The sequence below is a fragment of the Drosophila novamexicana genome, unplaced genomic scaffold, assembly GCF_003285875.2.
Source record: "Drosophila novamexicana strain 15010-1031.04,08,12 unplaced genomic scaffold, DnovRS2.1 tig00000462-arrow-pilon, whole genome shotgun sequence".
In the NCBI taxonomy this organism is placed as follows: Eukaryota; Metazoa; Arthropoda; class Insecta; order Diptera; family Drosophilidae; genus Drosophila; species Drosophila novamexicana.
Window position 1 is genome coordinate 2280063 of NW_020824806.1, and position 24294 is coordinate 2304356.

Here is a 24294-nt window from a genome sequence, read left to right on the forward strand (position 1 = left end):
GTCCTCCTAGAGTATTCCCTTATTTAAGCCAATTTTAATTTCACCAAATATATTTTAGTTTAATCAGACATTCCGATACTAATATTGTATATATATTTTGATTGTTATTGTATGGCAGGCTTAGGGTAATTCACCGTCTAGTAAACTCTGGTGACTTTTTGTTCTTGTTTTTGTTATCTTCTGAGACAAAAAATAAGAATTCGGGTTTTGCATTTGCAAACAGAGCAGAATATACTAGAAGTTCTATATATAAGCCTGCTAATCATTTGGCCAGATATCTTTGCTATTTTTTGTGTGCGTTCCATTCACGTAGTTGTTCTTGTTGATTTGTGTTGGTAACCTGCCGATTGAGCGCTTAATTTGTTAAGCTGCAAAAGTAGAAACTCAAACAAATCAGAATATCTGACCAGAAGTCAAGGTGTGTTTGCTTTGGCCCTTGTTTGTGTGAGTATGTGTGCGTGTATGTGTGCATGTGGGGTAGAGGTATCTGTGTGGATTTTGTGGCTGCTCAACGGCTGCCGCTGTCTATCAGGGGCCACAGATTCTATCAAACATACGCAGCGAGAGGGAAAGAGACACTTCCAAAATTTGGGTGTGCGTGTGTGTGTGTGTGTGAGTGTGTGTGTGTGTGTGACTGCCAGCAGAGCACGTTGATTGTTTGTTCGTTACGTTTTACTCATTTCGATCCTTTTTTTCTGTTGGTCGGTGTGATGTGCAAAATGCGACTGGTTTGCCTTTTCGGGATGCTCTATTTTTGGTTTTTGATGTGCAGGAAGCTCATCATCAAAGGCTACAACAGTCGGCGCTGTGATAATTGTGTGTGTGTGTGAGTATGGGTGTGAGTGCACAGCTACCTAACCAGGAGTTATATTCTTTTTTTTTTGTTGTGTATTTTCACATTGAGTATTTTTTGTCGGTCGTTACCTGTGTGTGTCGCTTTTTGTGTGTTGTGAGCTGTTGTTGGCATTGACGTTGCCTTTTTGTTTTTCTTTGCCTTTTAGCTGTGTGATTTTGTGCCCTTTTTATGCGCTTGCCGCTTGCCGCTCGCTGTTTGCCCCTGACAAATATTGACCCGCATTGATTGTCGTTTTTCCGCTTGTAAAATTGTGTTGGGGGCCGCCCTGCTGTCTTCAGTCTCACGCTTCCGGCTTATGCGCAAAGTTTTCACTTTCGTGTACACGTAATTGGCTGCCAGCTCTTCGGGACGGGCCTAGCAGCACATTAGGGGCGTTTAGCAGTTGCAGTTATACAGTCATAGTTGGAACTGGAGTCCGTTTACGCATACGTGTACGTATTATGGCCCCTGGGACAATGATATTGGCAATGCCACAATATTTAGCCATTTTATGTATATTTCGTAGTTTTTTTTTTGGCGTCATCGTTAAAATGGTTTTTATTGTTTCCGCTGCCAGCGTTATTAATGTTGTTGTTCTGCTTTTGACTTAACTTCCGTCGCGCACTCACATATACACAGACGCACACATTGCCACAATTTATATTTTTCAATTAAGCAGCAAAAGTTTTACGCTTTGTTTCGTGCAACTGTAATAAATTTCAACTACCCCTCCTACCACCAGTCATAGCTGAACCACCCCGCAATGTTTCACTTCATTTGGCCGCATATGTACCGGCAGCATCTCGGCTCTGTAGTTCTTATTGTTGTGATTGCATATTTTGCGTTATGGTTTCATTTAGGAGCACGCGTGTAATTGATAGCCACCCATGGCTTAATTGATAATTTCGTAGTTTCAACACACGCCCCCACTCACACGAAAATTTCAGCACATTGCCAAGCCTTACAATGAACCTAGCGCGCTTAATTGCCCGTCCGGCAATATTTATTTTTTAAATAAAATATTTCATTTAACCAGTCGCCATTGAACTACAATTAAATTCGTTTACTATCTAACTATTCCAATCAGACTAAATTTTCAAAAACATATAAGAGCTGTTTTAAAAAAATATTTTTTCTAATTTTCCTCCGATTTTTTTTAAATTTAAATAAAAAAACGTCAGTAATATATTTTTGCACACAGAAGAAATTAAAGCAAGAAATTGTGCAAGTTTACGCACAATTAGAGGATTTTCAACAGTTAAAAATGTTTGTATTATTGACCTATCATCCCATGAACTTCAAGCTAATTTTGCAAGATTTTTGTGAAAATGCAAATGAATACTTTTGAACTTTTCAATTTGACAATGCTGAAAACTAAAGTTTCAAGTTCTTCAAATAAGAAATAATTATAATTCCAAATACATTCCAAAAAGAACATATATTCTTCATTAAATAACAAAAATATGACCCTGAAATAAACATTGGAACGCCCAAAGGCACGGCAATTGATATAACAAGAATCAAGAGTTGAGCGATAATTTGCTGTTATGTGTTGCCTTTCATTAATCATACGCCCCGTAAGCAAATCAATTGAAATGGACTGTTTGAGCTTTTAGCAATTTACAATTGACTAATGGTTGCGTCATCGTGTCCTGCCACATATAGAAGATAAGAATTCCTCTGCCCAGCATCAGCGCGCAACTGCCACTGGCAATGGCATCGCAACCGCCACCGCCACCGCCTCCGCCTCCCGTCCGAACAGTCCTCGTCAGCATTTGCCAGCGATTGCCGCCCATGCATTATGCTCTTACAGGACTGATTCGGGCTAAAGGACTCGTTTATCGCTTCGTTCGTGTTGTTGTTGTGCAATCATCAAACGGTTTAGCTGCAAAACTAATTGCATTACATCAATTTTTCTGTTAAAAGTCAATAACCAATCAAATACACACACACACATACAGATGCAGGGCCAGACGCAACGCGGTTCAAAGTTTGCAAACGTGCAGTTAAATGCACACAGACACGCACACACATACCCTGGCACACACACACACACACATGAACAAGAATCAGCCAGCGGTCAATTTAATGGCAGAGCGATAGAGCGAGAAGGACACAGCCACATGACAGAGGGAGACGGAGACAGAGACAGGGAAAGCAACGCAATAATGACAGGAGTAATCACATTAGCCCCACATAAACTTTTGCGTAGCAAGCTCTGATCTAAGGGTTGTCAAGTGGCCTTAATTGAATGAAATTCAATAAAAACCTGCCATTACTTAAATTCAACTCCATAAAGTACGCCTATAAATTAACTTAAGTTTTGATATACAAATGCTCAAGTAATTGAAATTCAATCAAACATATTTCCAAAGTCTTAAATAAATTAAAGTCAAGCTAATACTTATTTGTAAGTTTTCAGTTAGTCAAATGCCATTAAGAAAAATGATAAGATCAAACTAAAAGTAAATCAATTCAAGAAATAATACTTCAATTAATAAATTGACAAAGAGATTGGATTGAAGACATAAATTTTCGTGTATAGTATAAGAACTTAATAATAACTCGAACAATAATTAAATATGTTGTTATTATTATTTTTTTTTCAATATACTTTTCTCGTACTTTTATATGTTAACCAACAAAAATTTAACATATTAAATTTATTGTATATTTGTTGGCAAAATTTATTAGCATTTCGTCTAAATTAACTGAAAATAGATTTTCATAGGGCTTTTGCGTTTTCTGTAGTTTAATCAAAAATAGCCTTATGCCGTCTATATTGAAGGGAAATTCATATAGGTTTTATTGTATGATGCGGCACAAACGACAACCCTGTCAATTATTTGAAGTCCGGCAGCGAACGACATCCACTTGCCACTCGCCACTTGCCACTTCCACCAGTGGACTTAGTCCCAACCCTTGTGCGTGTGAATGACGTGTTCATGCAGCCACTGTCAATGTGGTGCGTTTCAATTTCGCAGCCACATGACCCACACACAGACATACACAAGCACAAACTGCCGCCAAAAGGTGGAAGGTGGAGGTAAAGCTGGGGATCGGAGGTGGCGCCAAATGTTGACGGGTCGCGACGACCAGTTGGCCGGATCCACTCCGAACGTTAAATCGTTAATTGATTACGGCCAACATTGATTGTTGTTGTTGATGATTTTTTGTTTGCCCTGGCTCCACAAGGGGTCGGGGCATTGTTTGGCTGGATTACGCTACCAGCACCCCGGCTGCTGCCTTTTATGGCAGCGTCAAGCGGCGACGACAGAGCATAAAAATCCATTTCTGTTTTTACAATGCTTGGAGGTCAGCTCTAATGAGCGTACAGCTCTGTACGAGTTCGAGACGGAGTTGTAGCACCAGCGGGAGTTTGAGATGGCGGCGGAGTACATGCACATCAATATGGACAGCCAACAAGGCAGCCATTTTAAAACTAATTGCTAAGCAAAGGGCATGCGAGCCAGAGTAGCACCCAGATCACGTACGCATCAACAACAAACGCACCACCGCAAATACAGACAATCTGGCCAAAATAAGTAAAGTATAACCAACAGGCACAAGAAGTCCTGAGCGGAGCGGTGCAAGCAAGCCAAAGGCCATGAGCAACAAAGCCCCACTCAGCGCTCATCCATTGAAATCAGAGAGGAGCGGTTCATGGCCACCAAACTGTGCTCCAATTGGAATACGAAGTGGAAGCCACTGCTGGCTCTGTAACTGATATTACAGTTAAGGCGGTAACAAGCCAGCACCACCCAGAAAAAGCGACGCATCGGACGCAGCCACTCAAAAATGTTCCCCAACAAAAGCCAAAAGGGCTGCGAGCTGAATTGAATTTAGCCAAAGCTAAAATACATAGAACGACGGCTGCGTTCAAGCATGAGTTGAAACCGTCAGAAGAACAGCACGCCGAAACATGTATACCCTAAAAAAACTCGAACGTACAGCTGAGTGCAAATAGTGGATGGATTTAGGCCAAAAAAATGTTCGTTTCTTGGTTGTATAAATATCTACTCCAGTCTATTTTTTACTTTGCAGCCTATTTACAGATGCCAACCAACAATAATTATAGTTTTCCCACTTAAAGCAAACATAAATTGAAAAATTTAATATTGTGTGAGTTACCAAGTTTATCACAAGTCAAATGCCGCAGTCTTGGCAAGGGCATGGAAAGGTATGGACAATGCCTGACAAGCATTTAAAGCAGTAATTATTTACTTGATGCCGAATGCCAAATGACAACAACAGCAGCAGCTGGCGCATGAGTTAGAAGAACAGACCCGAAGGAAACTAGCCCGTTCAACAAATCCGAGAATTACGCTCTCTGCGTGGTTTGTGGAACTGCCAGCACCAAATATACAATTTGATTAGTTTAGAAAGGCCAGTGAAAACTTACAATAGGATCAGCAAATGGTAGCAAATGGAGGCGCACTTTGACTTAATTAATGCACAGCAGGAGCAGGAGCAGGAGGCCGAATCCAGGCAAACAAGTTGCTGCGAGCACAAAACATGGTGGCAACTACTCAAGGCCAGGTCATAGTCAACATTGTATGTACGTCTGTGCATGTGTGTGAGTGTGTTTTAGAACAAGTGTAGAGCAAGTTTTTAGCAAATCGAATAGAGCTTGGCTCTGCCTAGCTATCCCCCAGCCGCCTCAGCTAGGTGGCTGCCTGCCCGCGGCGCAGAGCTTGTTATTTTAATTTCCGCCTAAAAGTATGCAACAAATTGAAAGGATTACACAAAGTTTATGCAATGCAGCAGTCACCAAGCGTGGCGGCAACTTAAAACGACAAGACAAATGCGACAATTTAAGCGCGTTTTGCCCCGTTGGCGCTGCCTCTGGCTCTGGCTCTGGAGCTGGCGCTGGCTCCCTGGCACGCAGCAACAAACTCGCGCAAATTGTTAGTGTTGCAGCAACAGCAACGACAACAACAAACAAATAAGTGGGCCATAGTCGGATGTGCACGACTAACAGATTCTCTATGCCCAGCGCTGAGCAGCCATTCTCGCTAACTTCCACTACACGAAAGGCCGGTTAAGCTGGCCGTAAGCTTCTAGACTTGCTTAAAAAAAGGATTGCAATATCCCAGTCCTGGAATTTGAGCATGCTGTCGATTACTTGAAATAACTTTGAGATGTGCATGAAATGGGAAGATCTATACTTTCCCGGAGTCTGGGGTCTCTAGAGTGTAACAGAAACAATATGCTCTTCATTATTTTGAGTACAGAGTACAACTGGTGCAGAACAGCACACACACTGCATAGCATAAAATTAATGTCAAGCAAAATGGAGAAACAGCAGCCGCCAGCAGCAGGCAGTCGCCATCAATGCCCGCTTCAGTTGCAGCTGCAGCTCTAGAGGCAGCATCATAACCAGACCCAGAAGCAGAACCAACGCCAACGCCAACTCCAGCTCCAACTCCATGTTGAGCTCCGACTATATTGGACGCCTCTGCAACAGCGACAGCGACAGCCAAAAACTGCGCCAAAATGATGTGGGTCGTCGCTTGCTTGTTGTGGGCGTTAGTTGCAGTTGCAACTTTTGTTGCATATTCAGCAGCAACAGCAACGGCAACGGCAGCAATTTGCTTCTTAAAAATAAACTTGGCAACGGCAGGCTTTGAGGCGCGCTTATATGATCGCATTTTGTGGCAAGTCAGCAAGCATAAAAACTGTGTCGATGTTGGCAAATTGTGCGTTGCATAGCATAAAATATCGCTGGCATGCAACACACGCTGTGGTGCCACGCAGACAACAACTTAATTGACATGGCATAGGCCAAATCAATGCTACGTACGCATTTCAATATGCGAGCTTCTGATTGTGAATGTGAGTGTGAATGTGAATACGAATGCGAATGCTCATTTGCTGGAATAGATAACACAGAAGCCACCATTAAGGGCTTTACCTACTTGCAAATTGCGTCAACTGGTAGGTTGCCGGTGGCAGGTGGCAGGTGGCAGGTGGCAAGCGGCAAGTACCAGCTTTGCTGTGCCTCTCCTGTGCCTTGACGCATAAACCGCTCTAATGAATGCATATTGTGCAGCCTGTCTCCATATTGCAAATGAGGCTTTGTTCTCTCGGTCCTTTTGGGGTCTGGATTGTCCTCGCTCGCTCCCTCGCCAGAAAATTGGTGAGAAATCGATGCAACAACTCACAAAAGTTCAAAGCTCTTGTCATTTCTGGCACGTCGCACCGAAATTAAAGACGAAATGCGGCTGGGCTGTGTATGAACCCTTTTTTTTTTTGAATACTCGTACCGGAACTGACCCCGGCACGCTCGCATTTTAGGTTTGAAAAGCACTTAAGCCGTACTTTGCATGTTTTTCGAGTAAGCATCTTAACTTTAAGTGTGTTTGTGCATTTGTGTGTGGCTGTGGGTTCTTTGTGCTTGCCGCTTATTTAATGAGTCATGTGCTTCAATTTAATTCATAAATACTTAATTATAACTCTGCTGCCCGGGGCAACCGTTCAGCGTACCTGCGGGCCCCAACTTATCAACTCAAACGCGATTTGTATGATTTCATCCACATTGATGTGCTTTTTGCTCAGCTTGCTCAGCGGCGTCTGCAAGTCCTTTGCGTGCTGCAAGGCGATTCTTGTAAAAATTTAATTTCAATGCTCACAAGTATTTTTCCGCCACACTCACCCGAGCCGTGTTCACCAGCTCCCTGAACTCACTGTCTCGCAGTGCCTTGTATAGTTTGGCAAAGTCTCCGCCCTCGCGCACCTTGCGCACCATCAAGCCGTAGAACTGAGCACGCGGCAGACTTTGGAGTGCCTCGTGCAGGAATGTGGTCAAGTCGCGGCGCAGCATCATATCCACGGGCACTACACGCGACAGCTGAAAGATACGCAGGCGATTGGGCAGCTTGTCCACCACGCTGCTCACATCGTAGCCGGAGCCGGACTCCGTGACGTAGTCGATCAGATCGGCAAAGTCCGGCGCCATGCGCATTTGCCGCCAGGTCTTGGCGAACTCATCGCTGCGCAGAAACTCTACGGCTTGCCGAAACTTCGGATCGAAGATATAGTATCGCGCCGCTATATGACCGATGCGACGACGCGGCACCAGCGCCATAAAATCACGCAGATCAGCGCGAAGATCAGCGGCTGCCAAGCAGCTCAAAATGCTGAGCAGCAGCCCAATAAGCACTGAACTGAACTTAGCCATGGCGAGCATTAGACGTCGTCTGTCTTCGCCGAATTTGGGCAGCAGTTTTATAGATGCGGCGCAGCCAACTATGAGACAATATTTGGCTTTGTCTGCGGCGGGGGAGGTGCTAATTGATTGCTTGGCAAGATGTGTACCTATTTAAACGATTTATTGAATCGTAAACAGTCAATTAGCTGCTGTTTTTACTTTCACCCGACGCATTGTTTACTGGACAGCAAGCTGAGTATTTCAAAAACGAGAAAGAAGTTTACATTTTGGCAGACCCAACATTTAATACCCTTGCAAAGCATATAAGACAGAACGGAGTCTTTCATAAATATATATGCACATATAAGGATTCTGGGATTTCAATTATTTAATACTTACCTTTTTATTTTCCTTTTACCTCTCGATATTTGCGTAGTAAAAAATAGTTCAGGCTGTGTAAATGACGCATTTATTGACGTATTTATGATACCCTCTGTAAGGGTAGAAAGAACTATTTACAAGCACAACAGCCACATACGAGATGTGGCTTATTGAACTTGCAGCTGCCAGCATAGAACAAAAGACTTCAACTGCATTTCGACCATGCCTCTTTGCAAGGTTTGTGGCTCAGGCACACACACACAGCCACACACACATTCACTTGTAATAAACATTAACAATCAGCTTGCAGGCTAAACAACAATAAATCAAGTGTAAATTCTTTTGTCTGCTCGTCTGACTGTAATTGCTCCCATTTGTGCATTAAAAATCATGATTGATTTTAGCCCAGGCAGACGCACAATAAGCTCTCCTCCGAACGACTGCAATGTGAGCCAAAAATTAGAATTCAATTGCGTGATTTATGCAACTAGCAAATTTACGAGTCGCCAGAGATTTTCCACTTTCCAGATGCTGTACTCACTCTCTACTCGCTGCCAACATTTACTTTGTTATTTGGCCGCACATTAAAGTCGCCAAAAACTGTTGCACAGACACGAAACCACATCAAGTTATCCACAGTCACATCTATATCCACGCCCAAATCCACGTCCACGCCTTCGGTTGGCATCAACACTAATGCTTATCTAAATTTCTGTTAATGAAATCTACTGATAGGTCAAAGCCTTTTGCTTTTTCCATCGTCTGACTTCCGGCATTTGGGTCAAAAAGCGGCAAAACAATGAGAGAACTTGATATAAAAATTAACAGAGGCGGACTTAAAGGGCGCCCCAAAAGAGGCCCAAATGAAATGGAAAGTTGGAACTTAGTTTTTAAATTAAACAACTACCTGTGGCAAATATTAATAACAAAAAGAATACAACCAACTGGTAATGCAAAAAATAGATTTTTTGAAACCGAACTCCACTTTAATTTTGGTACAATTCGGTTTTTTTCTCAAGTGTGCAAGAATTTGCAGGAATTGCTTCTTTGCTGAAACGCTCCTGCTTAAACGAATTAGTCTTCTGAAAAGGGTTGACGTGTAGTAAGCGGCTTCTACACACGCACACACTCCAGGCACATACACAAAAGGCAAAACAAATAAGCCATAAATTTGCATGCCAACAACAATTGGCAATTTTCCGTAGGTTAAAGCATAAACCGGCAAACAAACTGACTAACAAACAAACAAACAAACAAATGAACGAACGAGCGAACGCAACGAACAAGCAGCACGGTTTCGCAGCTCGGCAAAAAGGTGAGCTGAGCCAGCCCCTCCCCCTTACAGCCCCTACCCAACCGAAACAGTCGTAAGTTTAAAGTGGGCATTGTGCGGTGGCGTTCAGTGAAAACGGAAATAGAAATGAAAGCTTTTCGTGGGCAAGTAGGCCGTTATCGCCGCACAAGTACGAACAACGTTGCGTATACGTAACGAATGTGGATATATATGCAACATGAGTGTGGGAGTGTGCATGTGTTTGTATGTGTATGTTTGCCGCAGCACAAATGAAGCTGAATTGTTGCGGTTGCCCAGGTGTGTGTGTGTGTGTGTGTGTGCGTGAGTCGCGTATCTGTGCGTAATAAGCTCAACATTGGTTGGCATTTTTTTTGTGCTCTCTCGCCAGCATTGGGCAGTTGTCGACTGTCCACTGTAAATGTCCTTTGAAGTTTGTTTATGATTTTCGGATGTTGTGCTCGTAGCTATGGCAGTTGTTGCTGTTTCTCTTGTTGTTGTTGGACACAAAAAAGCGGCAATCGCATAAGCCGCGCTTAGATTTTGTTGTGCGTATTAGTGAGATTTATGCATTTAGGAAATTAAACATCCTGCATGGCAACTGACTCCACGTAAGTGCGGGGGCTAAGGTGTGTTGATTATATTCGTATAAGTGTGGCTATATGTGTGTGTGTAAGCAGTATGCTACAACTCTCTTGCCGTCGCCGTTACCAACGTCGCCGCCGCCGCTGTCATTAATTTTAAATCATGCGTAAAATCGCGTAATGTCGCCAACACAGCCGCCGGCATCCTTTGGGACCACACACGCCAACATATACTTTTTTTTCTGGATATTTATATATATATATATATACATATAAAAAATTGTTTCTCTGTGTTTTCATTTGCAGCTCTGTGTGTGAGAGTGTGTGTTGCATTACATGTTGTTTACTGTACGTGTGTTTGTTTTTTTTTTTGTTTATTTGGCTCCACCGTCGCGGCGGCTGCTTGGCGGAAATGCGTTCGACCACATCAATCACGCGACATTGACAAATGTGCATATTTTTGTTGAAATTATATGGGCACAAGCGCAGCATGCACACTCGTATATACTGTATGCGTATGTGTACGTGCGTGTGCGTGTGTGTGTGAGTGTGTGTGTGGCCAACCAGGCAACCAACCAGCCGGCCAACCAATCGGCCAACCAACCGGCCAAGTGGCTGTGCAAATTATTGGCTACAATAGTCCTTCAAATTGGGCAATTTATTGCTTTATTGCTTTTACGTGTTTCGTCTGCGGCTACGCTGCATTTTTTTGCAGTCCCGACATTTTCGCGCCAGCAAATTTCTCATTATGTCAGTTGTTGTTGTTTCTGATTTATATAATTGCAAATTTAATCATTCACATAAAAATTGCAACTGGTGTTAACTTCACTGCCATCCGTAAGTGTCATAATTGTCGCTGGAATTTTCAGCAAGTTTCCAGCTTGTCAATCGGCGTGTCAATAATTTACATACACTTCGACTGAGAAGGACCGATTATCGGGTTTGCTATTAAAACAAAATCAGTATTCCAACATTAAAGCTAAATAAATGTTAAAAAAAATATATATGCAATTTTTTGGAATACAATCATAAAATTCTACATTTTATGCATCTAAAATCCGAATATAAAACATAAAAAAAAAAATTTAAATAAAATATATAAAATATGAAAAAATTAAATATTAAAAGATAAACTACAAAAAATAAAAAAAATATAAAAATAATTCAGCTCAGAATATTTGCAAAATAAAACCAATTAACCCTTTTCGCTCCATGAACAGAGTGTTGCAAAATCGCGCATATTGCTCCGTCGGACGACAAACAAAACGACATCGGAACATAAAACATAATATATTCAAGTGTTGTGGTTTGCTTTGGCACCTAGCATGAGAATCTATTGAAATTATGTTTTCATCAAAGTTCACTAAATTGAAACTTCAAATAGCCCATTTGGCCAAATTGTTAAACTCATGTAGTCAGTTTCTCGGTTTAAGTTAAACGTAGCGCACTGGATTTTTTTTTTATATAAAACAGAATATTATTTATACAAGAAAGTTTTTTTCCCCTTTCGATATATTTGTAAATTGAAGTGCAAGTGATTATTTCTTATACTATTTTTTTCTAAGTTCAGAGCGCGTTCTAAATCAATAATTATGGCTAGATCTCAAGCGACATGTTATAGTAAATCATTTTTGGGACTGCTTCGTTACAACCGCGTCATTTCCTTTGTACCCAGAGCGCATTGCATGCAAGTGCGCACCAAGTGCGAGTTGAATGGCATTGTCATTGGACTGTATCTCAAGGAAGGCGAAAAGGACCCTCAATTGACGCCGAACGGCGAAAAGTTCGATGACCGCGTTGGCGGCAAGATCAGCGAGTTAGTCAGAGAGACACACATGATAGGAGAGTTAGGCAAGGGCCGAATGTTTAATAATGTGGACAAAGAATTCTCATCTGTGGCAGTTATTGGCCTGGGACAGGAAGGTATCGGCTATGACGCCGAGGAGGTGCTCGATGTGGGCATGGAAAACGCAAGAGTTGCCGCCGCAGTTGGCGCAAGATTTCTGCAATATCAGGGCGCACAAACCGTGTTCGTCGACGGCATGGAGTACCCGGAGCAAGCGGCTGAGGGTGCTGCCATGGCCGTCTGGCGCTACAATGTGAATAAACGAAAGAATAACCGCATGCATATACCCAAGCTTGAGTTGTACGGCTCGGCGGATGTAGATGCCTGGACACGCGGCCTCTTCAAGGCCGAGTCTCAAAATCTGGCGAGGCGTCTCTCCGACACGCCGGCCAACCAGATGACGCCTTCCATTTTCGCACAGGCTACCATCGATTCGCTGTGCCCATGCGGGGTTACCGTCGAAGTCCGCTCTATGGACTGGATCGAAGCGCAGGGTCTCAATTCGTTTCTGATGGTGGCCAAGGGCTCCTGTGAGCCACCCATTGTGCTGGAGATCCATTACTGCGGCAGCTCACCCGAGGATCGGCCCTTGCTCTTGCTTGGCAAGGGAATAACCTTCAACAGCGGAGGTCTCTGCCTGAAAAGCAAGCAAGGCCTGCACGAACATCGTGGCGCCGTCAGCGGAGCAGCCTCTGTAGTGGCTGCAATTCGAGCTGCCGCAGCATTATCCCTGCCCCTCAATGTTTCGGCCTTGTTGCCGCTTTGCGAGAACATGCCCTCGGGCATGGCGGCTAAGCCTGGTGATGTGATTACCCTGATGAACGGAAAGACTTTGTGCATTAAGAACACCTCTAGTGCCGGCGCCGTGATGCTTGCCGATCCGATGCTCTATGCGCAAAATACAATGAAGCCCAAGTTACTCGTAGACCTCGGCACATACGCCAGGGGTGTTAGGTATGGGCTGGGTGCCTCATCGACAGGTTTGTGGACAAACAACAGCACACTATGGAAGCAGTTCAAGAAGGCGGGCTCAATTACTGGTGACCGTGTTTGGCGCATGCCGCTTTGGAAATACTTCAAGCACCTAATTGAACCCAATATGACTTACGACATGTGCAACGAGGGCCGAGGACCCGCCTCCTCGTGCCTAACGGCGGCATTGCTGTGCCAGCTGGTACCCTGCCTGGACTGGGTGCATCTAGACACCCGAGGCACAGGCATGCTGGCCAAACATGGCGTGCCGCCCTATCTGCTGCGGGATCGCATGACAGGACGCCCCACTCGTACGATCATCCAGTTCATGCACCAGCTGGCTTGCAAATAATTTTGGACGAAAATATCACGACAGATATGAACCTTTCGCTGATATGTGTTCCAAATTGTTTCCAGTATGACCCTGACAGCATGAAGAAGAGTTGTGGGCTGATAATTTAAACGTATTTGTGCCAGACGATGTCCCATTGCGCTCCTATTTATGTACCGTGTTGTGAGTGTCCACATTAATCGTAACGTACTGACACCAAATGTCTTCAGTGAGAAGTTTTAACCGATGTCTACAATATTGTCTACAAATTATAGAAATGTAAACAAAAAAATATATATACATACATAAAGGTTTTTTGTATATTTTTTAATACAACGAAATATTTAAAGACAACTAGCATCCCCACCAATTAACCAAACGAATAGCTATTTTATAAGGACAGATCCTCTTCCAAACGGCAATTCATTTTACAAAGAATGTTACATTGTGGTTATGTCGTGCGTTCTGCCTTTACGATTTGTGCTTATTATGAATATATGAATCCCTAGTGAAAAGGGATCATAGCTCTCGGTGAATGTGTAGGACCCATCTTCAATCCTAACTAGATATTCCAACCACCGACTGGCTAATTGTCGAACCCATCGTAGTTCTATGCGTGCTGCCTACAAAAATAATGTGTTTACCCTAGTCCGTGTGAGGGGGATCTGGGTATATCGCCCTAGTTGAGACGACAGCCGCAAGTCACTTTGACTTGCACTCGTTTGACATGTTTTATTTATGCGTACGAGCTGTGCATAAGTAATGAGCCCACAGGGACAAGAAGGGATCGGACTCTTTCTCCGGGCATAGCCGCAAGTCGTGCGCATGAAAATTAACCACAAATGCGCCTAAAAGCATACAGCTGTGTCCTGTGGCCGGGGTCTCCTCTAGCGTCTCGGTGTCCTTGGAATGCCAAATTGTTCTGGCTGGTTTCTGTTTCTTGTCCTGGTGTCCGATGTAGATTTTAAATGAATTGTGCCAACGTGTTTTCATTACGTTTGCGTTTGCGTTTACGTAACTGTGAATAGATTTCATTTCGTTTCATTTTGTTGCGAAACCTGCGCGTTTTTTATTGCCAACGTCTGCGCTTTGGCGGCAAGGGCGGACTATAGGTGGGGTGTGGGGCACGCGCGGCTTGTTTGTTGCTTAATTGGAAGGAAATTAAAAAATAAACAAGCAACGTTAAAAGTAAATACTACACGTTTGCGATTACCTGAGACTGGACCCAGGACCTCCAGCCAACCACTCACTACACGCGCGTGGGAAGGCCGGAGGGCTGTTTGGAATTTAATTTTCATTTCTCTGGCCCTGCGTTAATTTCATCTTCGTCTTTGGGGGTTCGTTTTATATATATATATATATATATATATATATATATATATATATATATATTATTTTATGGGCAGCATTCTGGCCCTTAACTGTGCAAATAGATTTCAGTTCTTGTTGTTTGTTTGTTTTGGACTACTGGCTTGGTTTTGCAGTTAAAAACTTTCAATTGTTGTTGCACAATATTTGCCCTGAATTAATTAAAAGTCATTGACGCTCATCAATCGGCAGCTGCTGATTGGAATTGGGCGGCTAATTGAAGTGCTCCACTCAATACTAACACTCCAACGCTTGATATCAGCTCAATAACTTCTAGTGTGTTTCAGTCGCCTACGATCTGCCATTCCCCGCTCATCCACCTGCCCCCACTTGTCATTCAAGGCGTCGTTGGGCTGTGTAAATACAATGTTCTATGCAAATTTGCAATGGTCACATGGAAACTGTCAGAGGATATCATTGATTCTATATAGCTCCGATTCCGGGACGTGATGCCAACGGTTGGCTTGCTTCAGTTGCACCAGAAATAATCGTACTAACTGGCTTTGACTGCTGCTGCTGCCGCTGCTGCTGCTGCTGCGGCATAACTAATAAGACACTTATTATGCTACGGGGGTCTGGTAACGTTATACCAGTTTAACGATATCACGTACATACGTTAACTAACGCTAACTACGTCGTTAAGTGTGTTGCGGCTGACTTTGCCTTTGCCTCTGTCTCTGCTTCTGTCGCATGCGAGCGGCGCCCGAGCAGGGACACACGCCAACGCAGCTGCCTGGACTAATCAAGCTGCCACTGCCACATCCACAGCCAGTGTTACTGCTACTGCCACTGCCACTGCCAGTGCTACTGCTACTGGCGCTGTCACTGCTACTGAAACTGGCACCATGCTGCGCGGACAACGTGTAAGCAATGGGCCGCCAGTGGCGCCTGTCGAGCTACTCAGCTGAAATTTACATTTTCCTGGCAGCCAGCAAATACAACAGAAACTATTACTACAAGAGAGCGTGCCCAACTAGCAGATACCTGTACACTTGGCTTCAATATATCCCCACATACAATGCATTCAGCTCTTCTCCCTGCTCCAAGCTTAATGAACCCAACTCTTTTGTGTTTATTGTGCGATCGCTTTTAAGATTTATTAAAAAGGGTATAAAAAAAAATTATTATATATATGAGCAGGTGGTTCAGCTTATAGTTTAAACCAACTGCGTGCCTTAAGGTTCTCATTGTGAATCTGATTTTCTTGGTTTTTCATTTATATTCAACATTTTTATTATAACTTTATAACTGCCCTTTCTACTGAAAATATTGTAAGCCAAAAATATTTTCACACAGAGTTTACGGGCTACATTTATTCTCAACCCAAACTTGGCATCTAACATATATGGCTAGATAAATCCAATGATTGGGGCACAAGATATTTATGCTTTGGAGCTGGTGTCCGAATTTTTTAAAATTCGATTCGTCTGTTTATTGAGCAACTGGCTTTATTTAAGTTTTGGTTAAATTTTAAAGTCTAGTTTCGGAGATTGATACGAACTATAAAGAAGGGCAGATAATAGAGAGAGAGGAGATAATCATGTTTATATTTATGATACAAATATATGGTACAAATATATATATATATATATATATATATTTGTTCAAGCACTCTTCCATTGCCTGTGGCATGCATTGGCAAAGTACTATGATACCCACTTTAAGCATTTGTAATGGGTAGAAGGTCTAACAAGGGTAAAGCCTCAGGTTGGCCTTATAGGCTATATAGCTTTGTTGTTTTAATAACCACGATCACGTCGCATTAAAAGCACACACAAAGCACAAAGCACACACGTTGAGGCCGTGAGGCTTAGTTAAATGCTGCTAATTAGGCTTTTCTGCACATAACTTGGGCGCAGAAGTGGGCTATTAAAAACTGGCTCAAATATTTGCGCAGCCATAAAAACGTTAATCAGGCAAACCCACATAGAGAACGGAGAGCACTAAACAACAAACCTGGCACGCAACTAGCTAGCCAAATTATGCGAGCAATGCCAACAACTTGCCACAAATGAGCCACTGTACTACACGTGTAGTTGCCTCAGGTAAGAGCTAATAAGAGCAGCTAGTACATGCTAGATGGTATGTAGATTATATGCTTAGTTACAATAGAATTTCTGAAATGTCAGCGCTTTTAATTATGCCCGGACAGCTGCCAAGCAAGGAAATGCCACAACAATTTGCCAGCATTTGCCAAAAAGAAATCTATTTCAATTGGAAATTGCGAAAGACAGGCGACTGGCGACTTGCAGCTTGCAGCATGCAGCTTGCAACATGCCGCCTGTCTGCGATATATAGAAAACAATAAACATAATGGCCATATTTTATATTTCCAACAAGAAACAGCGGGCAATTGTCAACCAAAGTGCACATAAAGCCATAAAACCAGAAGCCAACTCTGGGCAAATATTTTTGGCTTGCGCCACAGGACTGACTGCCAGTCAGAATTGAATTTGAACTTGAAGATGGGAGCTCCAGTTCGAGTTCGAGTTGGAGTCAAAGTCGAAGACGAAGTCGGAGTCGATGTCTGCTGAGTATGCCTGCCAAATGGCTGGGGCCCATTGAATATTGGCTGGCATTACGTTAACGATATGCTTTAAACAATTTGGGCACTCGGCTGCCTCATGAATAATCCCTTTCAGCCTAATCGCAAAACAGCCTTTCTTGCGCCTTGCAAAGATATGCAAATGTAGCGAAACGAGAATTGTCCCAAAAGTCAAATTAACTGTGCGTGCGGACTACTCTCTCTTCACCTGGATGGCTTACAAAATGCTTTTGTCACCTATGAAATCGATTAGGGGCCAAATGGAAATGTTGCCGGTGCGCTTTTATCATTCAAGAAATTGCCAAATTGAATTTTATTACGCATCTTAAAAGCTGAAAAGTTTTCACAAATAAATATACAAATAGAAATAAAACAAAGCCGGATTTTGGCGCAACATTGTTGAAGCGAGCCATCGTTCCAGTGGCCTGAATGGGTTGCCAGCTTAAAGCTTATAACAAACTATCAAAGTTGAATTAAAAGCAAACACCCAAACACACACAAACACACACTGACACACGCACACAGAGGTGTTGGTCGTGTGCTTTGTATAATTATGCAAATGCGTTTGATTGTGAAAATTGTGCGCTAGCGCCAACGCCAACAAGTAGGCAACACTTTCAAATGCGCCACTTTGAATGCCGAAAAACAACACATTTGCATAATTATGCAATCTACCGGGCCACACACACACCCCCTTACACACACACACACACATTGTTGCCGCAATTCGCTGGGCAAAGTGAAATTTTTGGCTAATTCACCGCAAAGTTTCGGCCACTCGAGCAAAAGTTCCGATATTTCGCTTAGCATTTTGCACCAGAATTTATTGCACAGGGCTTGAGCTTGCTCTCAAATTTGCATATGTAGCACAACACACACACACACACACACACACACACACACACACACACACACACACACACACACACACACAGCACAACAGACACCCACAATTCGCATTTCAACTCAACAGCAAATTTAATGAAAACGGTTCGAACATAAAGTTGAACTACATTTAAATAACAACGCCCGGCTGCTGACAAAAACTCAATTGTTCCCCTTGAGATCGGCAAGGAGCTTCACAATCTCCTTCTTCATGGTGATGGCACGATGAGCCAATAGCTTGGCCAGCAGGGCGTGCTTCTCAATCAGGGCAATGGCTGTAGGATCAACGAGTCCGGCATCCTTTGCCGCTGACAAGGCCTTGTATGCCTGGGCCAAGGCCAGAGTCACCTTCTGCTCGGCATTTTCGTAGGCGGCGACTATTCCGTCACCCTTCTCCTGCCTTGCCATTTCGATGATCTTTTTGGCCTCGGACAGCAACGAGGCAGCACTGGTTGCCATGTCGAAAACGAGCTTGGCCACATCTTCTGGATTCATTTTATTTGGTTTATCTTGGCCCGATTCTGGTAGATCGTTCTTGAAACTGGTTATAACAGGTTGAACATCCGACAGGCAAATCGTTGTGGACGTCACACCCTGGACGGGCTCATTCGTGTCTTGATTGGCCTGCATATTGTCCATATCTTCCTCCGATTTCATCTGCACTGCTGAACTGGTCCCTTGAGGAATATTCTCCTCCGTTTTTTCTGCTTTCGGCTCATTTACGATTTGGGGAGCTTGAACATTAAGGTTAACTGGATTAATCGGGTCAGCTGTTACCAGTTGCAGCGCTTGCCTGGGATCTACAGAGTCTTTTAGATGTTCTGAAATGGTTGGCGGCTTTTCAGTTCCCTTTTTGGGCAACTGATCGGCCTCTGCTACCTTGCGATTCGGCAATATATTTCCGATTGTCTGTGCATCAAAAGGCAGCTGGTTAACGGGTAACAAACTTTTCGTATCCGTGCTGCTGTATGTGATGTCCAGTTTGTTGAAGTCGGTTGGCTCACAGGATTCGGGTTTTTCTGTTGATTTCTTCTCTGTGATCTTGCGCCAATGAACGCAAGGATCTTCCTCTTGCTGCTCACATTCACCCAAATCTTTCTTAATGTCTTCAATGCATAACGACTTTTTCTCTTCCTCCGGACAGCTTTTCTTAGCTAGTTGGCACTCTTCCTCCTCCGCATCCTCATGTTCTGACTTACAAACTTTTCCCCCTTTATCACCTCGCTTAGAAGGCTTATCCTCATCTCGTTCCGGATCCGCCTCGATATCCAAATCGACATGTTGCGGCTTTACATCAGCTCTTGCTGTATCCTCTCCTCGGATTATTGTCTTGTTGCATATGTTGGATGCGGTCTCCCTCAGTTGAATATCGTCATCATCGACAGGTGTCGGTTTTCCCGCCGTACTGGATGCCAATTTAGCGGCGTTCTTTTGATCAGATTCCTTTGCAGGCTCCTTTCTTTTCTCTTCGATTTTCTGCCAGAGACTCTTACACATGGTAACAGCCTTTGCGGCCAATTCTTTGGCAAAATCGATAGTCTTTGTTGCAAATTGTGCGGCAGCCTCCACCGCCTGGCTTTCAGTGTTTTGCTGAACTTTGACGTTTCCATCGGCAAGTTTTTCTTTTTTTTCTGGTTTGCATGGATCCTTCGATTTATCCGTTGTATCCTTCGTTTTATCCTTTGTATCCTTTGCGGCGTCCTTTTTTGCTTCAGCTGGAGCTTGGGGCTTATCACCAGCTGCGGGTGCAGATCCGGCTGGCGGTGTTTTTGGCGGCGGTGTTTTTTTAGGATCTGATTTATCATCTTTTGACGTAGGCTTGCCTGATCCATCAGGCTCCTTTGGTGCATCTTCATGCGCCACCTCTTCCGATGGCCCGGGCTTCTGTTCTTCGGGTGTATGTGGCCAAAAGGTGGGTCTGTTTATAAAGTCGGGTGCCTCTTGTGGATGTGCTAGACAAAACTCCTCCATGGTCATTTCCGTGTAGGGCTTCATGCATTTCAAGTGCTCCATCTTTTCCTCCAGCACCTCGATGCGCTTGTTCGATTCCGCCTTGAACTTTTTGACTTCCTTCCTGACCTCCTCAGCTTGCTCAGTCACCTCTCCAAAGTACTTGGAATGATCAAACAGGGAATGGCGGTTAGTAAAAATGCTATCCAGCTTGTCGTATTTCTTCTCGAAATCCAACACCCAACTGACCATATCTTGCCGCACATTCTGCTTATAGTACGCCCAATCGATTGCCGGCAAATCAGGTGGATATTTTCGAAGGCGCCTTTGGAAGGTGATGAAGTTTAGCTAAGAATCTTATAGCAAGCTTGGAAGTCCAGACAGACACAACAGATACCTAATGTTCCCAATATTGTGAACATCTAATAATAACACTTACTCTTTGTATTCTTCATTCTTCTTGGCAAACGCCTTGAACTGTTTGCGCTGATTGGGCGGCACCCGCTTATATAGATCGACTAGCTCGACTGCATTGCAGCCTTTGGCCTTGCCGCCTTTATTGAAGCACTTTATGAACTGTTCCCACATTCTTGTGTTTGAAACGGTGTCGTAAAAAATATAAATATATAATTATTTATTTAAATTATAAATAATGCGCGTGTATTTTTGAATGTGAATACGTATTGCTTGTGAGTGTGTGAGTATGAGTATGTCTACAACTATAAGTCAGCTGAATCAAGGGTAAGCTGACCTATCGTAACATACATTCAGCAGGACTATTAAACGTACAATTTTGAGTACTTCCGACTCAATGGGCCGGGCAATAAAAGCTGGCATTTACGAGCTAAAGCTGCTGCTAAAAATTGCATATTCATGCATTTCCAATTAAATAAAAGTCAGGTGCGCAACGGCAACGTTCAACTAAGCAGTTGACAAACTGACAATAAAATCGAAAATTAATTCCATGTCACAGGCAACGCAGCTGCAGCCCCGACTCCAGACATCCGACGCACCAAAACTTAAATGTAATTGCATAAGCAGTATGCATCAACGGGGGCGGGGTTGTCTATTGGGCGCGGGAGGCTGGTAATCGAACGAAATGAAAGTCACAGCAGCCCAGACACCCTGCAGGCAAAATGTGTGCACTGGCAGTGCGCCTCATCAGCCTCTGCCCAGACAAGGCGACAACCAGCCACGCCACCATCATCACAGGAAATGCCATACGGTCGTCTGAAATGCTCCAAAGTGACAATCGCAATTTATAACGCAACGAAAATGGGCTAATGCCAATTCTCCAGGTAATTGTCGGTATCGAAGCGGCTGGGCAGGGTGTGAGCAGCAGGAGCAGCAGGAGCAACCCTTGACAGCCCTTGACTGCGTCCTTACTGTGAAACGAACTAGAATGAAACCAAATGCGAGAGCAGCGCCTGCGCTCTGAGGAGATACACAAACCCTCAGGTCAGCTGTCACTTTGACAGTTGCCAAATACCCGCTGCCCACCCCCGACAGCATGTCCTCTTCCAGGATATTTTGCTTGAAACAGCTGCGCTGTGCTCTCGCACGCTCTCACTCTCTCCCGCTCGCAGTAGGAAACGCTGCGAATCGGAACAGAACACAAGATGAGAGCGCATTTGACTTCTCTGTCTGTCATCGAAATTAGTGCGGTTGTGAATTTTTCGTGCATATTGTTTTTAGGCTAAAAATTTATTACAAATCTTAAGAATTTGCATAAAGTTGAACATTTTGTTGCTGCCCTCGGTGTGAACAATGAAAAAGACCAACTAAAAGTGCTCAAAGTGCCCGAATTGGTGCCCATTCAACGGGGCCCAGCACCCGGAGAGACGCTCAACGCGCTCAACGCGTCTCTTTGTGGATTTTCTATTTGTGTATCATACAATATTGTGTTTACATTTTTTCCTGCACTGCCAAAACATGACTAAAAATGCGCTTTTCCAGTCTTTAATCAAATAATTTAAAGAATATTAAGCCAGAACTAATTTTGAGTAAGTCGCAAATTGTCATTAGGCGAATTTCTGTTTAAATCGCAGCAAATCCTGCCCAAATATTGCCTGTATGCGTGTGTTTGTGTGTGTGTGCACATTCGCATGTGTATTATGTATATCTGTGTTTGCGTGCTTGTTTGTGTGTGTGTGTGTGTGTTGGTATAAATAACATTCTTGTGAACAGCGTTCAAAATGTACTTGGGAGCATACCAAATATATATGAAATTTAGCTATATAAATTTGACATATTTCAAATGGAAAATAAATTAAATACATTCTAAATTAATACATTAAAATAATATATTTGAATTGTTTATTAAACTAGTATATATTTTTCCTCGGCATTTTCTTCCTGAACAATTTTCTAAAATTATTTAGTTTTCAGGCATTGTAAAAGGAATACCTTAAACGAAACTTGATGATTGGTTCCAAATAAACGAATTCTAAGAAATTATGATAAGCATAAGTTTCTTATATACTTTATAGACATTTTAAATATAAAGCGTTAATTAGTCAGTTACTTTACTAAAAACACAGACACGACTTTTGTGGAATTTCACAGAAATTAAATACCTAATTTCTTCTGCGTATCAGAAATTCCAAATACTTTATATCCTACTACTATATAATTGGCATTACCAGCTCACTCTACTTCTTTCCTTGCTTGACGTTTGCAATTCCCAACAAGTTAAAGCCTCGAAAAAAAGAAAACGAGGCGCAAGCAAAGTCTGCTGATAATCTAAGTTGTAGGTTCTTAAAAAAGCTACACAGACCAGCTGCTACTCTTCTTGTGTTTATTTATTTATAAAAAAGCACCGAAAATTAATTCAAGTTAGCCAGCTTAATATTAGTATTTACTGGTCTTATTTATTTTAGAGCCAAGATTCCCTTGATCTCAGTAATTTTTGGTAGACTTTTCCAGCCCCAAATCGAGCCATATAAAAGTATAAAATTTACGCAGAAACTTAATGAAACGCATTAAAATTCCGGCAGCCTAAATGAAATGAAATTGTACAAATAAACTAATTGCCTTGAAGGATACTTTACAACTTTGGTCAGCGGCAGCAGCAGCAAAAACAACAACAACAACTGCCACTAAAACGTCAGCAGCTGCTGCTGCTGCTGTTTTTGTTGTTGTTGTTGTGCATTTTGTTGTTGTTTTTTTGTTATTTTGTAATTTTGTTGCCCGGGAGCGAGCGTTGCGGAATAAACACAATTTGCGGCAAGCGGATAATGTGCAAAAATAAATTTCCACAGCGGCTGATGGCTTAGAATTTTAATGTAATTTATTTTGTGGAAACAAACAGCAGCACAGCACAGCAGCAGCGGCAAATAAAGTATGACCAACATAAAAATTTATGCGCAGAAATTGAAAATACGCCAACACTCGAACCCAAAAGTCTCTCTCTGCATAGGCAACGTACTCCTAGATATACCTACATATATATATTCGAGAGTTGGGGATCGCTTCGTTAAGCCTTTCACGCTCGTCCAAAAACTTTAAAGTGCGCAATTTAAATGAAAATTTAGCTTGAGACCCTCAAGCGTATCATGCAACGCCAGCAGACTAACCAAGTAGTTACACACACACACACACACACACACACACACACACACACACACACACACACACACACACACACACACACATAACAAGGTTGCCGCCAACTATTTATGAGGCACGCTTGACGGGGCACGGGGCACGGGGCAGAGCCTCGCCTAGCAGCCAAGTGATTTTATGCTAATATTATGGGTCATTGGGATTTGCGCACAGCAAAGTGCTTGTTAAACATTTCATTAGACTTAGTGTAAATACCCGCGGTTAACAGGCGCTCGTAAAACCTTCACACACACACACACACACACACACGTACACACATGTGGTTTTGGAGCCACACAAAAGACCGTTTAGCATTCGATATTAGCGAAAGTTTCGAGCTGCTTACGAGTAGTTTGTGAAATTGAAAGTGGCTTCGATGTGCGGCCCTCTATGATAGCATATGGCGCTATGGTGTCGCTGCCCCTGCCCCTGACCCCTCCCGCCAGCAGCCCTGCCTTTGAAATTCAATCAATATACGCAAGTCAACTCTACATACTTGCAGCGTCTATGTAATTACCCAGCATATGCTGTCTAGGGCGAGCAAAATGAAAAT

General features: G+C 43.1%; 3 protein-coding genes across 3 annotated transcripts; 1 reads left to right on the plus strand and 2 right to left on the minus strand.

The window, feature by feature from the left end:
* Positions 1-7312: 7312 nt before the first annotated feature.
* LOC115760700 lies at positions 7313-8015 on the minus strand. The gene is made up of 2 exons (XM_030702165.1): positions 7491-8015; positions 7313-7426 (listed from the first exon to the last, which is right to left on the minus strand). Exons 1-2 carry the CDS (start codon positions 8013-8015, stop codon positions 7313-7315), a joined length of 639 nt encoding a protein of 212 aa, XP_030558025.1.
* Positions 8016-11703: 3688 nt separating this feature from the next.
* Positions 11704-13721, plus strand: LOC115760745 (cytosol aminopeptidase). The gene has a single exon (XM_030702222.1). It carries the CDS (start codon positions 11834-11836, stop codon positions 13409-13411), a length of 1578 nt encoding a protein of 525 aa, XP_030558082.1. The 5' UTR covers positions 11704-11833; the 3' UTR covers positions 13412-13721.
* A 4549-nt stretch (positions 13722-18270) lies between these two features.
* LOC115760993 (titin) lies at positions 18271-20809 on the minus strand. The gene is made up of 2 exons (XM_030702600.1): positions 20578-20809; positions 18271-20463 (listed from the first exon to the last, which is right to left on the minus strand). Exons 1-2 carry the CDS (start codon positions 20724-20726, stop codon positions 18351-18353), a joined length of 2262 nt encoding a protein of 753 aa, XP_030558460.1. The 5' UTR covers positions 20727-20809; the 3' UTR covers positions 18271-18350.
* Between the last annotated feature and the right edge of the window lie 3485 nt (positions 20810-24294).